Source organism: Chaetura pelagica, unplaced genomic scaffold, assembly GCF_000747805.2.
Source record: "Chaetura pelagica isolate M959 unplaced genomic scaffold, ChaPel_1.0 scaffold261, whole genome shotgun sequence".
NCBI classification, from domain to species: domain Eukaryota; kingdom Metazoa; phylum Chordata; class Aves; order Apodiformes; family Apodidae; genus Chaetura; species Chaetura pelagica.
This window is the reverse complement of record NW_009952189.1, coordinates 1,327,627-1,345,362: the sequence shown is the minus strand read 5'-3', so window position 1 is coordinate 1,345,362 and position 17,736 is coordinate 1,327,627. Positions and strand designations below refer to the sequence as shown.

Here is a 17,736-nt window from a genome sequence, read left to right as displayed (position 1 = left end):
AAAATCAATCAAAGGTAAATATCTGAGATAAAATTCAGGTTGATTTGTTTAAACTTAGCAAAGTTAAGGGTCAACCAAGACAAATCTTCTCATTTTAAGCAATCTTAATGATCAGCTTTCCTGGTTTTCCTGAGTGACAATTCTGAATATTTGAGACAGGTTAGGGAACCTGGCAGAAGTGCCATGCTGGTGGCAGGCCCTCTGAGCTCGGTAATCCTCAGTATCCTTGGCAGTGCGTCAAGCCGGATGCTGTTTGAAGCCTTAGACACAAGAACTTCAGCATGGAGGATAATCCTGGTGTACAGCTAACCACTCACTCTCAAAGTGTATGATAAAGTGCATAGATGTATAGAGCAAAAACTGAGCACATGCTGCCTTCTGGTCTTGCTGCTCAGATTTGTAAGTCTGTCTTCAGGACAGGAATGTTTCTGTAATATGCTCCCAGACATTTTATGAACGTTAATGCATTCTTAGGAAACTATTGTGAGCTGCCTTAGTTGTTATTCTGCTTTTCAGCTGCCTGGATGAGAAGTAACAAAATTAGCTAATGTTTTCAAAAGATGCAGAAACATCAGGCTGTGGCAGCACAAGTGGACAAGAGTATGACTAAATGCTGGTGCATTTTATTATGTACTCTTTAGGCCTGACCCAGGAGGATGTGTAAATAGCATGACGTGTAAGTCAGTATCTTGAACCGGATTCCACTTGTGGAAGGGATGAAGGATACACCCTGTAAATACAGTTAGTTTGCAGAAGCATGCGTAACTGACTTCAAGAACTTGATGTAGGGGAGTTACCATGAAAACCGTGATGGTAGCGCTCCAGTAATCCGCATCAACTTGCTGTGTGAAAGCATCCTGGTATTTTGGAGTTCACGTGTGGTATATAAACCTTCTGCTTGTGCAATGTTCTGTTATTGCTGTGAGTATATTAGTAATCACATAAAATTAAATTCTCTGGTTAATGTGTTTTGTATTTTGGGTGTTTTTCCAGAATTTTGTGCCATCCTTTGGAAAGGAGACACTACGGACAACAGCAATTACTGCACAGTTTGGAAAAAACATGGATTATGTGGACTATATTAATTTAAACATTTTAGAAAAGAAAGTTCTTAACAATTCTGAGGTTTCTGTTCAGTATTTATGTTCCAAGCCTTGTATCGTCAACTTGGAAGTAGTAGCTTCCTCTGAATTCAGGACTGGTGTGCCAGTGTATAGAAGGAGATGGAAGGATGAGAAGAACCTTTATGTTAGCAGAACTCGGCAAATACATTTGAAGTTTCCAAGCATCATGGTTTACAGAGATGATTATATAATCAGAAACTCAATAATAGTGCATAGTGTGATATTATATGCATGGATCAGTCACAGATCAGCTAGCAGCTATGGTGTTGAGCAGAATGACGACTACCAGGATGCAGTTGCCAAGAATTATGCTTTTTTAGAAGCAGTTCCACCTTTTGAACGCCCCTTTAAGGACCACAAAGTATGTCTTCAGTGGGGAGCTGACTATTTGTGGATGCTCCAGGCAAACAGGATACCTCAGTGCCCTCATGAAAGTGGTAAGAGTAATGTCACTTTCTTCCCTAAGGAAACTAATGGGATCCAAATAGCCTTTTTTTGTAAGCTGTTAGAAAGTGCATACATGTAGTAAATAGTAAATGTTACGTAGAATTATTTACTTGACACATTGTTGAATATGTAAGCCTCATAACTGTTGGGTTAAGAGTTGCAAATGACTGGTGTCAACTTGTTCTTCAGATCTAGTTTGTTCCATCACAAACAGCCTGGAGATTTGTAGCAGCAGGGCCTTCTAAGTGCATTCAAACAACTTTATTTAAAACCCACTGATGTCTGTCGATGTAATTTCTTTGTCTTCAGAGGGAGTTGTTCAGTCCCTCAGTTCTTACAGACATAATTCTCACACAGATAGTCTACTTTTGCTTACGATGATGGCCACACACTCAGAAACAAGTTTTGAAGTTTTTCTAATGCAACTCCGTTTCTGTGCCCCAAACCATTATGTACATGATGTACATTTTGTTTTAAAAATCAATAGTTTTAAATTAAAAAGTGTCTTGCCAACTGTATAAATCACTGAAATTCACAATTCTGCTTCCTAGATTTTCTCAGAGTTCTGATTTTTTTTCTGTCTGCCTCTCTAGCTTTACACTTACTGACAATTGCTTTATCTTCAATATATATACAAAGCAGTACCTAAAAGGAAAAAGGTTATTTGCTTCTAAAGGGTTATCTCCTAGAAAATCTCATAGTGGTATTTTTGTAATTTATTTTCACTACATTGGCATGTAAGTGGTCTGAAGACAAACAGAGAAGCAATGATATTGCTGCCTTCAGGGGCTTTCTAAAATACTTGTTGGAGACAGATCATTTGATCTCTGACAGTGGTGTGAAGTATCTTATGTAGTACCTTACTTACTATCTAATTAAAGATGAAAACAATATAACAAGAAATAAGAGGCCATAACATTTTATTCAAATTTATTTTTTAAAATATGCTTGCAAACGTTGCTTGAGGGTTGGGGCTTTTGTGTGTTGTTTTTTTTTCTAGGAAAGGTGATGATATATCATGACGTTGAAGATCTTTTTCCTGTTTCTTAGCAGAGGCAGCTTTATCAGATTTATTACAGGATTGTACATATCAGTTAAGAACATAATTGGTATCCATCCATATGTACAGGATAAACTGGAGAACTGAAAATGGAAAGCAAGTCCAAGAGTTGTGGAGTAATGTCATGGGCACATAACCAAAGATAGCATGAGATTTAAGCTAGTAACATAAATTAAGATTTCTTTGTTACTAATTGGTTCTCTAAGTATCTTAGATTTAAATGAGTCTGTTCTTTCCCTGCATCTAATACCAGCTGTAAATTAATTGTTTCACTTTCCATGGGTTATTTGGTCCAAGACTCTAATATATTTAATAACAGTGAATGAACTTGTGTTTAAGGACTTATTTGACTATACAAGTGTGAGCTAATTAATTACTTATCAGTACTTGCTGTCTGGCAGATTAAGAAAGATTGTATTTTGCAGATGGTATCCAGATTCTCAACTTTATATATGCTTCCAGTGGGGAGAAAACAGGAATCGTGAAGAAATTTGAACAATTTGAAAACAGAGAACTTGAGACTGTCAGACAACAGCAGATTGATTTTCCCATGTAAGTATAGGCAAATAATTGGAGTGATATGTAATTGATTATTGAAGGCTATAGAATACACTTAAACTCTTAGACTATATAACAAATTAAATACTGCCTGCTAATTTGAGAAAAGGCTCGAAATGGAAGTAGTTAGCAATTCTTCCTGTTCTCTGATTGCAGTTTTGGAGAGGATTAAGCTGAACCTTGTAAAGATACTTGCAGTATGTGTTAATGCAGTGTTGTGTAAGAGATACCAGTAGTAGGTGTGACTTGGCTGGTTGGGTACAGTTAGGAGGGTAAGTTAGCAGTTACGTGCTGTCACGATCAGAGAACTGTCTCATGACTAGTTAGCCTGTGGCTTGCTGACCACACGCAAAGTAGGTTCTCTTGAAAAGACAAGCAGTGTGGAGCAGCTTTTTCCCTGTAACTTCACAGACTAGTTTATTTTGCAGCTGACAAGCCCATAGTGATAAGAGTCCCCTGCCTGGATAAGTCTTCCATCCTGAGCTAACACCATTTCCTTCCATCGTCCCTGTGTAAACTCCCTTAATTGGACAGGAGTAAAACTCCTTAGCCCCCTGCACCCTGTTCAGTTATAGAGGAGTCACTGTGGGAAGAGCATCTTTCTCAGCTCTCCCAAAACTGTCACAACTCTTCAGTCATATTTTGCAACTTTAGAGAAAAAAAGTATATATACAGGTATATAAATATATCTCCCTTCCACCAGATGCTGTTACCCCAGCAACTAATTACAAAAATAGGAAATTATCACAGGAACTGGAACTTGCCTGCTGCTTTGTGTTTGGCGTGTGACCACAAGAAGAGTGTCAAAGAAGACTTACCAGATAGCACAGGTTGCATACAAATAACAAGTCGTCAAGCTATAGCTCTGAAGTCATAAGTACAGAGCAATTTTTAGCTCCTGGCCTCTTCAGGGTGGGTGACAGCCTGGTATACACAGACTGCTGCCCTTTGCTCACCAGTGCAGTTTGCATTCTGCTTCTTGCACTGAGGTGCTCAAGCCTCTGGTTGAGACTATATAGCGTGAATTTATGCAACTCTTTACTCTCTCCACACTAGTTCCACCATCTCTCGCCTGCTGGTGGTGTCTCCAGTTTTAACATAAAGCATTACCTGGGTGTTGCAGCTGCATGACAGCCTGGGGTAACTGTGAAGAAGAGGAAGAGTTTTCCTTCAGCTCTCTGTGTGTGTGGTGGTTCCTTGCTGCAACAAAATGCCAACAGAAGCAGATGGATCTAACTGAAGTTACTAGTTTCGTTTTAGCAAGGGATTTGTGAAGAAAGAGGATTGGGGATAGAGAACTGTCATTTGAGGTAGCTACCAGTGAACAGCCTGCAGCAATGATAGGCTGTAAAAGGTTTACTGACATTGTACAGCATTCTGCAGCAATGGGGGATGTGTAATGAGTCAGCATTGTCCCAAACTCTGTCCCAAGAAATTTGGCCAGAACAGTTAATGGGCTCAGACTGGCAATCAAGGACCAAGTGGACACTTGCAGCATTAAAGATTACTATATTGCCAGAGATAAAAGATGAAAAAAGCGATATATAAGCATAAGCAGTATTTCTGGAAACGCAGTGTTTGCCTGAAGGTTGTAACAAGATACAAGATTGTGATTTACAAACCTTCCTTCCTCACCCATGAGCCATCTCTGGCGAATACGGTGTTATTAGCTGTTTGAGTTGTAGGCTCTGTATTATTTTAGTTTAGGCAGAGATAAAAGGTACTCTACGTTCAGAAACTTCTTGAGGGAGAAGCAAAGCAAGTTGACCTAAATCTAAACTACCACAAACAAATACTGACTTTTTTTCTTTATTATAGAAATAGAAAAAAACACAAATATTATCTTCTTATAAAAGTCACCTAAGAAAAGAGAACTTATGTAGCGGAGATTATAATAACTGTACTTTGCTGGGTAGTACATTGGAGGTGCAGTTTTCAAAGGTGTTCAGCATTGGCCTAACTGCTATGGAAATAAATGGTCAAGTTTCTGTTAAGAGCACTGAAGCAGATTTAGTCTGGCACAGAGGAACTCCTTAAAATTAGATACTATGATATAAATTTATTTACACATTTCTAAATAGACACAGTTGTCGAGTCTTCAGTTTTTTTATTTTGCATGGCTCTATAGTTTGCACAGGTTTCACCTTTATTTATCCTGTGATAGCTCTGTAACAGCTATTCATACCTATCTGTACTACCCAGAGGCTGGATTAATTCTTAACTGCTTCTCCCAAGCACATTTTCACAGTTGGCATTTAGTATAGAAGACACAGCTTAGTTTTTACTGGTTTCCACAATCAAGTTTGGAAGATCCTGCTTTTGGGGATTTTGTACTGTAGCCTGCATGCTGGAGGTTGGCTCCAAGTTGTCTCGATCATGTTTTCAGTTCTTTATTGATGTGGGATCTGGCAGTAGCTCTGGCTCAGCATTCTGGAATTGACTCAGACAACACTCCCTTACTCTCCTCTCGTGTTGTTACCACAGAAGTATGTGGTTAAAAGAAAACCACAGATCGAAGAGTCTTAAGTACTACTGCTCTAAAGGTTTGCCCTGCAGAGGATGTGTTCTGTTCTGAAGATTACGTGTGTGAAACAGATTGGCTAAATTAAAGCAAAATGCATGCTTTTCAAATTATATAGGGACACTTCTCATCAGGAGTGAATTTTTAAATTTTTTTTCTCATGCAGGTTCACCGTTTCAATATGGCTGTATTTGCTGCATCACTGTGAAAAGGATCTGTGTGGTATACTCTATTTTATTGATCCGAAAGAAATGTATAGTACTCCTGCTATATTTCTAAATGAGGAAGGTAAGGGATATTATCTAATACAGTCTTTATAGAACTGTGCCTAGGAATAACATTTATAAGTTATTATAACATTTATATGTTATCAAACCTATTGTCTGATACTGTTCTCAGTGCTTACATACATACAACATGAAAATTTGAAACACCCTCAGAAAAAGTCCAAGTTATTCAAGATCTTGCCTATATTGCAGTGTTCAAGAAGCTCAGTTTAAATACCTGATTTAAAAAAAATTTAAGAGATAGCACTGTCTTAGTCTAACAACACTTGCAGTAGAGGAATATTCCTGCCAGAAGATGGCTCCTCAGACTTCTGATAAAGAATGAAATTCAGCAGCTGGGGACTGGCAGGAGGAAGTAAGTGTGCAAAGTTTTAAAAGTGCACACCTGATTTTCTCATAAGACATTACATTTTTTCCTGTTCTTTGCAAATTTCACAACTAATCTTTTCCTGTGGGGTTTTTTGCTAGTTCTTTTTTCTCTGCCTCATAATTGATCTAGATAATTAGTCTATCCTCTCTAAACTGGATGCTTCTCTTTGAAGAACAAACAAAAACAGCAGCTCAGCTGGAAGTTACCAACCTGACATTAGATTTACTTGGAGAGGTTTTACAGCCAGTTTTGTTCTCAGTGTTAGACTAGAATATCATAATACCTATTCTTGTCTTAAGAGCTCAGACCATAAGTCTAGCTTCTGCAGATCCAGGTAGTGAAGGGTAGAGTCATCTTCTTAACCACTACACTCTGACATGCTAGCACATTCTAGCAGGTTAAGAGTGTGGAGTAGATACCATTGTCTGCTGTTCTCTTCTACTGTTTTCTGCAAGTCATGTCTGCTTTCTGGTGTTTGACACCAACCGTGGCACCCTCCCTGTTTGCCTTAGATTTAGAGTGTCTATCCCTCAGACAGTTTGTTCTTGAGACTGCGTTTTAATGTGGGAGCTTGAGCATTAGCATCCAAGATGTGTAACTGAAATGTGAAGCACATTTCTCTGGAGTTCTGTGAGAATTGATGTATGGCTTGGTGAGTACCCAGATCTCTGTTGGTGCTGAAGAGGATGAGGACAACAAAATCACTGTGAATAATACATTAGGAAGCTCATTCTTAATGTTGGTATTTCTGTGGTGTTTACTTCCTTTTTCTTCCTTTGTTGCTTTGTCAGGTTATGTGCATATTCAGATGCACCTCATGAGAGGAGATGACCTTGCAGTGAAAACTAGCTTCAGCCTTCCTCTGAAGCAGTGGTTTCGACTGGATCTCTCTTTTAAGGGTGGACAGGTAGGCCTGCTGCTGAATTACAGGATCAAAGCTGATTTGTCTAATTTAATTATGCTTCTGACAAACCCCTGGTCTGAACCTCCAGCTATTAAGATATTAGGGTCTGAAAATAATAAAAAACTTAATCTTCTATTTCTTAACTTCTTTCCCATTGAAAATGTTGTTTTGCGTATTCAAGTGGTGAGCAGATTGATTGTCTTGCAAGAAAGTCAGGTAGAAATGTATTTACTTCTAATATAATAAGCTTTTAAGCATTTTGTTAAAAGGAAAAGTGAAAAAAATGTTGTATAGAATCAGAAATGTCTTTTTCTGCTTGCTTGATTTGTAGTTGTAATTTAAGTTCATGGGAAAGAGAAGAGCCTATGGGTTTTGAAGCCCAGCTTCAGGTGCAAATATGAAAGTTACTGTCAGTATTGATACAGGGTTTATTAGTCTTGACTGGTTGAAAATTTGAGGGTTGCTTGTATGATTAGACTAAGGAAAAATATTCTTATATCAGAGAGCAGAGTTAATTTATTCAGGTGTGAGATAAATCCATGGTCAATATATGTTCACTTCTGGACAAGTGTTTAATGGATGCTCTTGTGTAAAAAAGAGGAAGCAGAACCAAACCTGAAAACATTTCAGTACTTAGAATTGTTCTCTGGAAAAGATAAAGTTGTGGTTCAGTTCCATCTTGTTGATATGTCTTCCTGTAGTAAATTTTATAATGCTACAATCCTCAAAAAGTACAGAAGAATCTCTGTATTTAGGCATTTCATTTCAAAAAAGCTGGTGGAGGGTCTAGAGCACAAGTCTTATGAGGAGTGCCTGAAGAAGTTGGGGTTGTTTAGCCTGGAGAAAAGGAGGCTGAGGGGAGACTTATCAATCTCTACAACGGCCTGAAAGGAGGTTGCACTGGGGTGGGGTTGGTCCCTTCTTGCAAGTAACAAGTGATAGAACAAGAGGAAATGGCCTCCATTTATGCCAGGGGAGGTTTAGGTATTTGGAAAAATTTCTTCACCAAAAGGGTTGTCAGGCACTGGAACAAGCTGCTCAAGGAAATGGTTAATTCACCATCCCCAGAGGTATTTAATAGACATGTAGATGTGGCACTTAGGGACGTGGTTTAGTGATGGACTCAGCAATGCTAGGTTAACAGTTGGACTCAATGATCTTAAAGGTCTTTTCAAAGCTAAATTATTCTGTGATTATTTCAGTTCCATTCATTTAGATGCATTTAGACCACTGTGATCTAACACATATAATTTAGGGAAGGCTGGTAAATTGAGGCATTGAGAAATTAAAAGCCAGATTTTAAGAGTGTCTGAAGATGCAGATGAATCCCTGATAATCCCTAGGCACTTAAGAAAATTTTGCAGGGCTATTCTGTGAATCCTTAGGCAATACTAACATGGATGAAAACCTTAGTCTTCCTTCTTGGGCATCATAGAGTCATAGAATGGTTAAGGTTGGAAGAGACCTTAAAGATCATCAGGCTCCAACCTCCCTGCTATGAGCAGGGACACCAAACACTAGACCAGGCTGCAAAAAGCCTCATCCAACCTGGCCTTAAACACCTCCGGGGAGGGGATTTCCACAACCTCCCTGGGAAACCTATTCCAGTGTCTTACTACTCTCATAGTCTACTGAAAGTAGGAGTTGAACCCACTTTTTTTTTTTTTTTTTGTAAATCATGGCCTGTTACATTGGCTTTATGGCCATTCTTCACCTATATGCTTCAATTTCTTGGGAAGATGAATATTCATTTAGTTTCTCTGCTATAGAAAAGTGAAACAGCCTTTCCCACTTAGGAAGAATAAAAGCTTCAGCAAAGTACAGATGTCTTTCGACTGAACACAGGAATGAAATAGCTGAAGTAGGCAACATCTGTGCTGGTTTTCGTGAGTCATGGTTGGCCAGGACAGATCAGAGCCATAGCTTTCTATTAAGCTCCTCTGACATATGTCATATATGTGACACCATCCTCTTTAGTGCAGAGAAGATGCAACAAGCTGCAGCTGTAATCTTCTGAACTATGAGTTGAAATGGCTTCAGAAATGTACCTTGTAATACTTAATTTATTATAATTAATATTTTGTGTTATATATTTTAGATAGAAGTAAGCAGTGTTGGGAAGAATTTGAAAAGACATCATCATCAGTCTTTTACGTAAGCAGCATTTTCCCCTTTGTTAAGTAATATGTATGTCTGTATTTCAGATATGAGAAGTGGGAGAAGGAGAAAAAAAGTTTGTAATTGAGATTGCAAATTATTTTCAAAATGTCTGTGGTCTCTTTCCACTCTGTCCTTTCAAAAACAGTTTGCATTACTGTGCATTAAGCAACAGCTGAATAATTTTGTTAATGCTAGGAGCCAGTTGTGTTAACATGCTGCATGATCTAGTACTAGAGTGTGATAAACCTCACTAAAAACTGATTGGAAGGTCAGTGGCATTAGGATCAGTCTTCCAGTGAGGTCTTGACCTTACTGAAGTCAAAGGGGATATTACAGTTGCTGTGAGAGAGCTAGGATTTCACTGGTGAAATTGTTACTTGCTTTGCTTAGGTAGAGACCAAAATTTCCACTAAGAATGTTTTTGCTCTATTGTTTATTCTAAGCAGCCTAATAATTTTTTTACATGGATCTTTAATTGCTCTCTTTCATTGTAATTTAAGATTGACTCTTTCTTGTGCAAATAATTTTAAAAAACAAAACCTTTTAATCTGGAAGCTATGTAACAGTAGATTCCGTGGCAGGCTTTAGTGTTGTTCCTTCTCTGCTGTACTTTACAAACCAGAAATTGTAAATGTGAAGATAGTAACTCTAGATGACAGATAACTTAAATGTTCATACGCCAATTTTAGAAAGTGCAAGGGAGAAGTGGAACTGAAACTTTGAGGTTGTGTAATATTGCATAAAACACCAGAAGATACCTACAGATCAGAAAAAATAAAATGCCCTGCTGGTTTAATATGTTTGTAGACAAGGGATTTGTGAAATACACTCCAGAATTTGTCACACTAAATTGCAGAGTGGATTTTGAGAGTAACATATGGGAAAAGAAAATTATGCTGGCAGTGAGGTTAAGGCTATCAGTCACAGAAATTCTGTGATACTAATTTATTTTTCTCTTTGATAATACCTCTTGATAGCCAACTTCTCTTTCATATTCTCAAGTTTTAGGGAAGATTTCTATTATGATGACACTGCTGGATACTTTGTTCTTGGAGGCAGTGGATATGTAAATGGTATTGAAGCGTTCTTTGGACCTGTGAAATACTATCGTCTTAATGTGTTGGAAACAGAACAGGTAAATAAAAGTAGTGTTTGGAAATGTTTAAATACTAGCAGATAGGTATGGCTGTGTTTTATTATTTTTAGTTGAAGCTCTTACCAAGTTATAAACTTGCTATGAAACATAATAGTATTTGAAAATATATAATGAAAATATGGTTAAAATCTAGGAAAGTTAGTTACCACTTCAAATGCAAAGAAATAAGACTTACAGAAGTGAGATGTAAGGCAATGTTCGAAATATACATTTAAGTAAGGACTCATTTTCCTTATTTTTTTGTTTTCCAGATTTTTTGATAATACAGTATCGAACACATATGATTAATGTGTTGTTTTGTTGAAATCAGTGGTAAAAGTCCCATAGCCTTGGTCAATGGTTGAAGTCCATGCGTGGTTTCTTGGATTGTGCTGATGTTTAAAGTTACAGTCTATTGTGGTCAACATCAGGTTATCTGACCCATTACCATGATTGCAGCAAATAATCTATTTCCTTTTATTTGCCTATAACTCTTCTTTCTAGTCAACCATAAACAGCAGATACTGTAGATGGTATTTATTCATCATTTGTCTTTTTATAGATTTCTAACCCCCTTAATGACAAAGAAGCAGTAGAACAAATTGAACTCTACTACGAGAGATGTATGGACATTGAAGAAATAGTTTATGAGTACAGATACATTGTAAGGCAAGGTGAAAAAGTGCAAAGAAATTGTAAGTGTTGATATATGACATATGAATTTTAAACTGTATCTTTGGAGACCTTTACTCTTTCCTTTTACTTGAATCTAGGTAACAATCATCGAAAGTAAACTCAAATTCAGCCATAACAAGAAAAAAGGCAATTTGTAGAGATTAGCAAATTTCTGGTAGCTAAAACTGCAATATGGTTCTTGTAAAGACTTTTGTGCCATGGAATACAAACTTAAACAATGTTATTTGATATTTCTTCTCTAATAAGACGGGTGCATAAAGGGGCAAAGAAACACTTTAGAGCTTACCTATAAGCTATTCAGTCACCTTTCTGCTAATTAATTCCCAAATGTCCCTAAAGGCACATGGATTTTAAACCTTTCCCAAATATAGGTGGTTTTAGCCAAATATCTCTCTCACAGGTACCTAATGTGCAGGTTTATACCAAAGCAACCACTTAAATGAAAGAAGAGAAACATGGTTTAAATGTGTACTGAAAACTAGGTTATGTTTCCAATTAGAATTTGATCACATTGTGACGAGATAATGGAAAACAGTAGAAGAAATCTTAGGTATTTCTAAGTGGCTTGTGCTAACTGTATGAATTTTTACCTCTACTTGGTGTTAAGAATGTGCATATCTTGTTCATGAATTTTCCTCTTGCCGTAGGAACATCTCTTTTTTTCTACTAGAACCTAGTTTTAAAATCCTGTCAAGTCAGCTTTCATGTCTTAAATGTGTTGTTTTTTTCTAGGCTACTATGAAAACTATTATTTGAAGCTGATACACAAATATGGAGAGAAATCCAAATGTGATGCCTTCACGTGGGGTAAAGAGCTCAGGGAAAAATACCATACCTTGTTCAAACTGTTACAAGAGATGGATTTCAGTGCCCCAGGTGGTAATCGTATTTTATTTTATCATTCTTTGGTAACTCCACAATATATGTCATCTCAGTTAGTATGCTGTGGCTTCAGTTCTTGTGTTATACATTTTTTTCATATCAGCTAACTTAGTAAAGGAGTATCAGGTGACTTGCGTGTTGTGGTGCAGATGAAGAATGGCTTGTTATGTAGAAATAGGTATCCTTATGCTTTTATTGGTTAATTACTTTGAGACAGTCTTTTGGATTTTTATTCACCCTTCATATTCATTAGTACCTTATATCTCTAGGAAGTTGGATTGTCTGCACTGAGAATACCATTCAGCATGAAACAAAAAAAGTAATCTGTCTCAGTTCCATTCAATCAAGGAGGGGAAGTCAGTGCCTTACTTTACCTCTTGCAGTAACTGTGCATCCTATGTTTTACTTTTAGTGTTAGAAGATGGAAATGATTCAGTTCTAGGAGTTGGCCAGAGGATATTTGAGAAGGTTGCAAAGGATCTGTCCAGTGCCAATGGCCTCAGCAATATGGGCTCCTCTGTCCCTCTCTTGGTGGATTCCAGTTGTTGTGGATACCATAAGGCTTCCTATTTCCTTGCAGTTATATTTGAAACAGGGCTTGGTGTGTCTGTGGATCGTACAAAGGTAGTATATTTAACATATTTGGTTATGTCTGTGAAATCAATTACCTTTAAAAACAATTTAGAAATGGGATGGATTTATGATTAATTGAGCTAAAAATATTGAAGTGGCCTCCACATTGAGGCTGTGGTTGGATTCCTCAATACAGCTACTCCTAAATAGCGCAGTGACAGGGAAGTCTTTATTTAGTCTCCATGGTGGGAATCTTTATCCTGCTCATCCAGAACAAGGAAATCAGTGATTTAAGGAGACCTAAATATGGTGGTAAAGGGAACAGCATGGAACGTACTGATTTTCCCAATCACTGAAGAGGTGGGATGAGGTAATAACCCTTGAGTCACCTATAGTCATTGGTAGGTGGGTAAGAAAAAAGTCTGTTGTCAGGCAAATTGAAAGTGGAAAGATTACATTGTACAGTCAGGAAAGGAGTCCCATTTTACAGTGTACAAAAACATGGCACTGAGTATATTATGGCCAAAGGATTAAAGGTAACCAAAGTAGAACAATTTTATTTTGGAAAAAAAATTACCATGTTTCAGCTGAGCAACTGCAAAGCCTGTGAATTCCTGACATATTAGGCAGGTTGCAAATAACTTAAATGTTTCCATGTGATTTCATTGCAAGGTCAAGTAAAGGGGAGGTGTTTATATCTCACTGGAAGACAGCTATATGGATATTGCCAACAGATACTTGATTGTGATATTGTACAGTAATATAAAATGCTCATAAAGAATAGCAGATCTGCCTAAGGTGGTTACAGTATATTAAATCAAAGGAACCTCTGAGAAGCCAGTATGAGACCGAGCTCACTCTAGTCTCTCAAATATAAGAAACCTTAGACAGGAGTCTTTTTTTATACCCTAATTATGGAGTGTTCCTGGTACTAATTATGGAGGCTAAGTAATTTTGTTATTGGATCTTATTCAGATAGCGTAGGGAATAATTTCATATCCAGCACAGATGGGACACTACTGTTTTTATTACTGTGCAGGTGAAAAATAATAGCAATGCTGAAAATGGTTTTGGCAAATGTGCAGCACCTAGACTATTTCTGTCACCAATTAACATGTATCTCAAGGGAGTTTTGAGTTGAAACTTTGTCAGTCACAAGTCCCATCCTTCTAGTCCTGTCAGATCCTTAGGGTAAGATTTTCAGGTGCTCTGTATTTCCACTGAATTCAGTGTGAAAACTCCAGTTGACATCAGTTAGACTGTTTAAGTCACTGCTGAGTATAAAAAGTGTAGAGTAAAATTAACACTATAATAGAGGCATTAAAAATCGCTGTACATTTAGGAGTGGCAGAGTAAGAGCAGTACTTGAAGGGTATTTAAAGAGTCTAGTTTTTCTTTCAAATATTTCCCTAGATATAGAAGATGTTTTGACTATGTTTAGGGCTGTGCTTTATTCTATAACTGTTTACATAATATAGCTAGTATATCAGCTATCAGTATGAGCTCTGTTCCCTGTAAATATCCACCAAAGTGCTAAACTTGTGAGATGTGAATTCATTCTTGTTTGTTGGTTTTTGCCAGGGACTGCTGTATAGTTTGGTTGGTGCTCAGGGGAATGAGAGACTTGCTGTGATGAATCTTGGCTATAAACATTACCAAGGCATTAATAACTATCCACTTGATTTGGAGCTGTCGTATGCTTATTACAGTAATATCGCAATAAAGACATCGTTGGACCAACACACTATAAAAGGGGAACAGGTAAAAGAGTTATAAGTGTATGCAAATGACTTTTCATATGTTATTTATGTGGCCAGAATGTTTTTGTCTTGATTTACAAATATTAGCTCATCTGATTGATATCCCTGCCCATGGCAGAAGTGTTGGACTAAATAGTCTTTAAGGATGCCTTCCAACCAAACCATTCTACCATTCTATGGTTGTTATAAAATGCCCCAAATTTTATGTAGATACCATTACTCAGTTTTTTGTCAAGAAGGAAACCAAATCAAACTTAGGCTCAAATCTTCCAAATTGTCGACCGATCTTTCAATATTCTTGGGCCCTAAGTTGTCACTCTACTTTTTAATTAGTGATATAGTCGAATATGTTTATTATGCCACTTTTTTGCTGTTTCAGTAGCCAAACATCATGAAGTTCATGCAGAAGATTAATTGTTCTCTCCATACTTAAACCCTTTATATTATCAAATGTAAAGATTTGGCTGTTAAATAGATATTTGATGAAGTAAAGTTACAGTAAAATTATTTTAGAATTGACTGCTAAACAGAAGGTAACACAACTTTATGTGTAAATACTCAAGGTAGGCCAGTACTAGGATCCTGGTTTATTAGAAAGAATTGTTCTTTTTCCAAAAAAAAAAAAAAAAAAAAGACATATTTTGATTGCTGAATATCTAAAAATGAGCAGAGAGCCACCTAGATAAGAGTGCTATAGGGCAGGTCGTCATTAAGCTTTCTGCCAGCCTTTTAAAAATCTTTTAACAGAGATTTCTATAGAAACTAAAAAGTCTTATGAGGCTTAAGACAACTTCTTTGCTATTATTAAAGCAATAAAGGTGTGGCTTTTATTCCTGTTTTTGGCATCTTGTGTCTTTCCAGTGTAGAATGGACTTAGAGTTTTGTACTGTAATGAAGTAGTAAATGTTTTTTACACTGGATGTAAGGATGACTCTTAATGCACTGGCCAGCAGAAAGAAGTTGAGAATTTTAAAACCCAAAATTGATCACAAATTTTTTGGAATAAACAGCAAATGGGCAACATTTTCATTTTGGTGCCAGCCGTATGATTTGATTATACAGTAAATTTTTTCTGTTCACCTACTCTTCAGGCGTTTGTTGAAACTATAAGGCTGATGGATGATGAACTGCTAAAAGCTCAAACAAAAGAAAATGGTGATGTCTTTATGTGGCTAAAACATGAAGCATCAAGAGGAAATGCAGCTGCACAGGTATAAAATAATACATTTCCTCTTTCTTGGTTTTATACGCACGTCGTGTATGTACATCTGTAGACTACGTAGGAAAGTTGTGGAGGAGAGTAAAGCAGACAGGTATTTTCTCTTTCCACCCAGAAGTGCTTCTTTTTTATGAGCTTGGAACTATTTCCTGTGTTTCTGTCTGATAATATGCAGTGGCCATGTAAAAAGCTATTGCAGTTTTGGCAAGGCAAAAGGGAAGAGTTGTCAAGACTTAAAATCTCCTGTGATCATTTTCCCTGGGCTTCTATTTGACACAATGCAATTATTACTGCTGATCTGAGACAGTATGCTATAATACTGAGGTATTTGCATGCATCAGAGCTGCCTTTATCACTTAGCTCTGCACTTAAATCAAGCCAGACTTCTGTGGTACTGAGAGCTGTAAAAAATACCCCTGCTGTAGATTTAATATCAATATATTCACCACTGAATATTCTTTGCAACCAATTGTTTTCAAACTGTTAACTACATATAACTAGTTTTTTCACATTTTAAATCCATTTAAGCTTGCAGAAGTCTGCTCTTGCAGTTCCAGTTTCAATACTAACATTAGTGCTTACGTTGTTTTCTTTTAGCAACGATTGGCTCAGATGCTGTTTTGGGGCCAACAAGGAGTGGCAAAAAATCCTGAAGCTGCAATAGAATGGTATGCAAAGGGTGCAATAGAAACAGAAGATCCAGTGCTAATATATGATTACGCCATTGTGTTATTTAAGGCAAGTCATGTTTTGTATTTTAATTTTAAAAAATTCATTCCTATGACATGGATGTTTGTAAGTTATCTGCAGTGACATGCTGTGAGAGTCTAACTTTTACTCTGAAAATCAGTCAGTAGTTTTGAAGCTAATGTTGATTTGTACCAGATATGCACAAAAAAATTTTAAAAGCATGTTAAGAAGAGTTTAGTCACTTAGTTCATAACCAGATTCAGGATCAAATGCCACCTAAATTGTGGAACCTAATTTTTCCTAAAGGCATGTCACCTAAAAAATTTAACAATAGGCCTTGGTGTAGAGACATAGGTGAAAGTTCAATCTTTTCTTAGAATGCCCTTTGTTACATCTCTGGGATTTATTTTTTTTTAGTAGGAGTTAATACTCTCTGCATGTAATTAGTTTTTCCCTAATGGAAGCACTAGACAGCAGAGCCTAAACTCCGACATAGCCCCACCTGAGTCAAGTAAGCTGTATCAGCCAACTGGTGTCACCCATAAAGTGTTCAACTGTACTAAAAATTAGAGATAGTAGGGAAGAACTACTAGATCTTCATCTTATTCCTTTGACAGTGGAAGGCTGTTCTTTACAGAGTGCTTGCTTAAGTTCTACTTGTGTTAATTGTGAGCACCCATAGTCTGTTTGATCTGTGTCTGGTATTAATATATATGGACTTCATCAGCATGGTATCTGTGCATTTACTCTGAAGGCACTCCCTTTTTAAGGGAAGTTGAAAGTCATTACTCATTTCCAAATAGTGAACGATCTGTGCATCTTTGAATGCTATTAATTCTTCCTTAGTTGCTGAAAATTAAAGATCTGTGGTATTATTTACCCATAAAAATCACTTGGATTGACTGGATCACTAAGATTTTGTAAAGCTGTGAATGAAGGATGAGCACAAAGCTGCAAAGTACCTGTTTGAAGTTGAATTAACTAGCAAACCATAGCATCGGTGTTATTATGCATTTTGAATGTGCATATGTGAATTTTCATCAGACTGTGTTCTGTATTTATAAACAATTATAAACAATTTATAACAACAAAATTTATAAATAATTGTTTCACATATCCATTTCCTAGGGCCAAGGTGTGAAAAAGAATACAAAACTTGCTTTGGAATTGATGAAGAAAGCAGCAGCCAAGGTAAAATGTAATAAAAATTTTATCGTAGAAGTCCTATACCAGGTGCTAATTATAATGAACCCTGATTTATATAAAATGCATATTATTATAATACTATGTAAATACTAGTTGATTCTCTCAGTGCTTTTACTATGAATGGTGAGAGCCTTATTTTCCCAA

At 36.9% G+C, this 17,736-nt stretch overlaps 1 protein-coding gene across 1 annotated transcript in view; it reads left to right on the top strand.

Moving 5' to 3' along the window:
- Window positions 1-1,062: 1,062 nt before the first annotated feature.
- Window positions 1,063-17,736, top strand: part of SEL1L3 (sel-1 suppressor of lin-12-like 3 (C. elegans)) — a 29,240-nt gene continuing 12,566 nt past the window's right edge. The window contains exons 1-13 of the mRNA XM_010007306.1: window positions 1,063-1,561; window positions 3,057-3,183; window positions 5,877-5,998; window positions 7,159-7,274; window positions 9,370-9,425; window positions 10,434-10,566; window positions 11,129-11,261; window positions 11,995-12,141; window positions 12,557-12,768; window positions 14,299-14,478; window positions 15,569-15,688; window positions 16,294-16,434; window positions 17,515-17,577. Of these exons, the coding sequence (XP_010005608.1) occupies window positions 1,063-1,561; window positions 3,057-3,183; window positions 5,877-5,998; window positions 7,159-7,274; window positions 9,370-9,425; window positions 10,434-10,566; window positions 11,129-11,261; window positions 11,995-12,141; window positions 12,557-12,768; window positions 14,299-14,478; window positions 15,569-15,688; window positions 16,294-16,434; window positions 17,515-17,577 (2,049 nt within the window). The remainder of the gene's footprint in view (window positions 1,562-3,056; window positions 3,184-5,876; window positions 5,999-7,158; window positions 7,275-9,369; window positions 9,426-10,433; window positions 10,567-11,128; window positions 11,262-11,994; window positions 12,142-12,556; window positions 12,769-14,298; window positions 14,479-15,568; window positions 15,689-16,293; window positions 16,435-17,514; window positions 17,578-17,736) is intronic.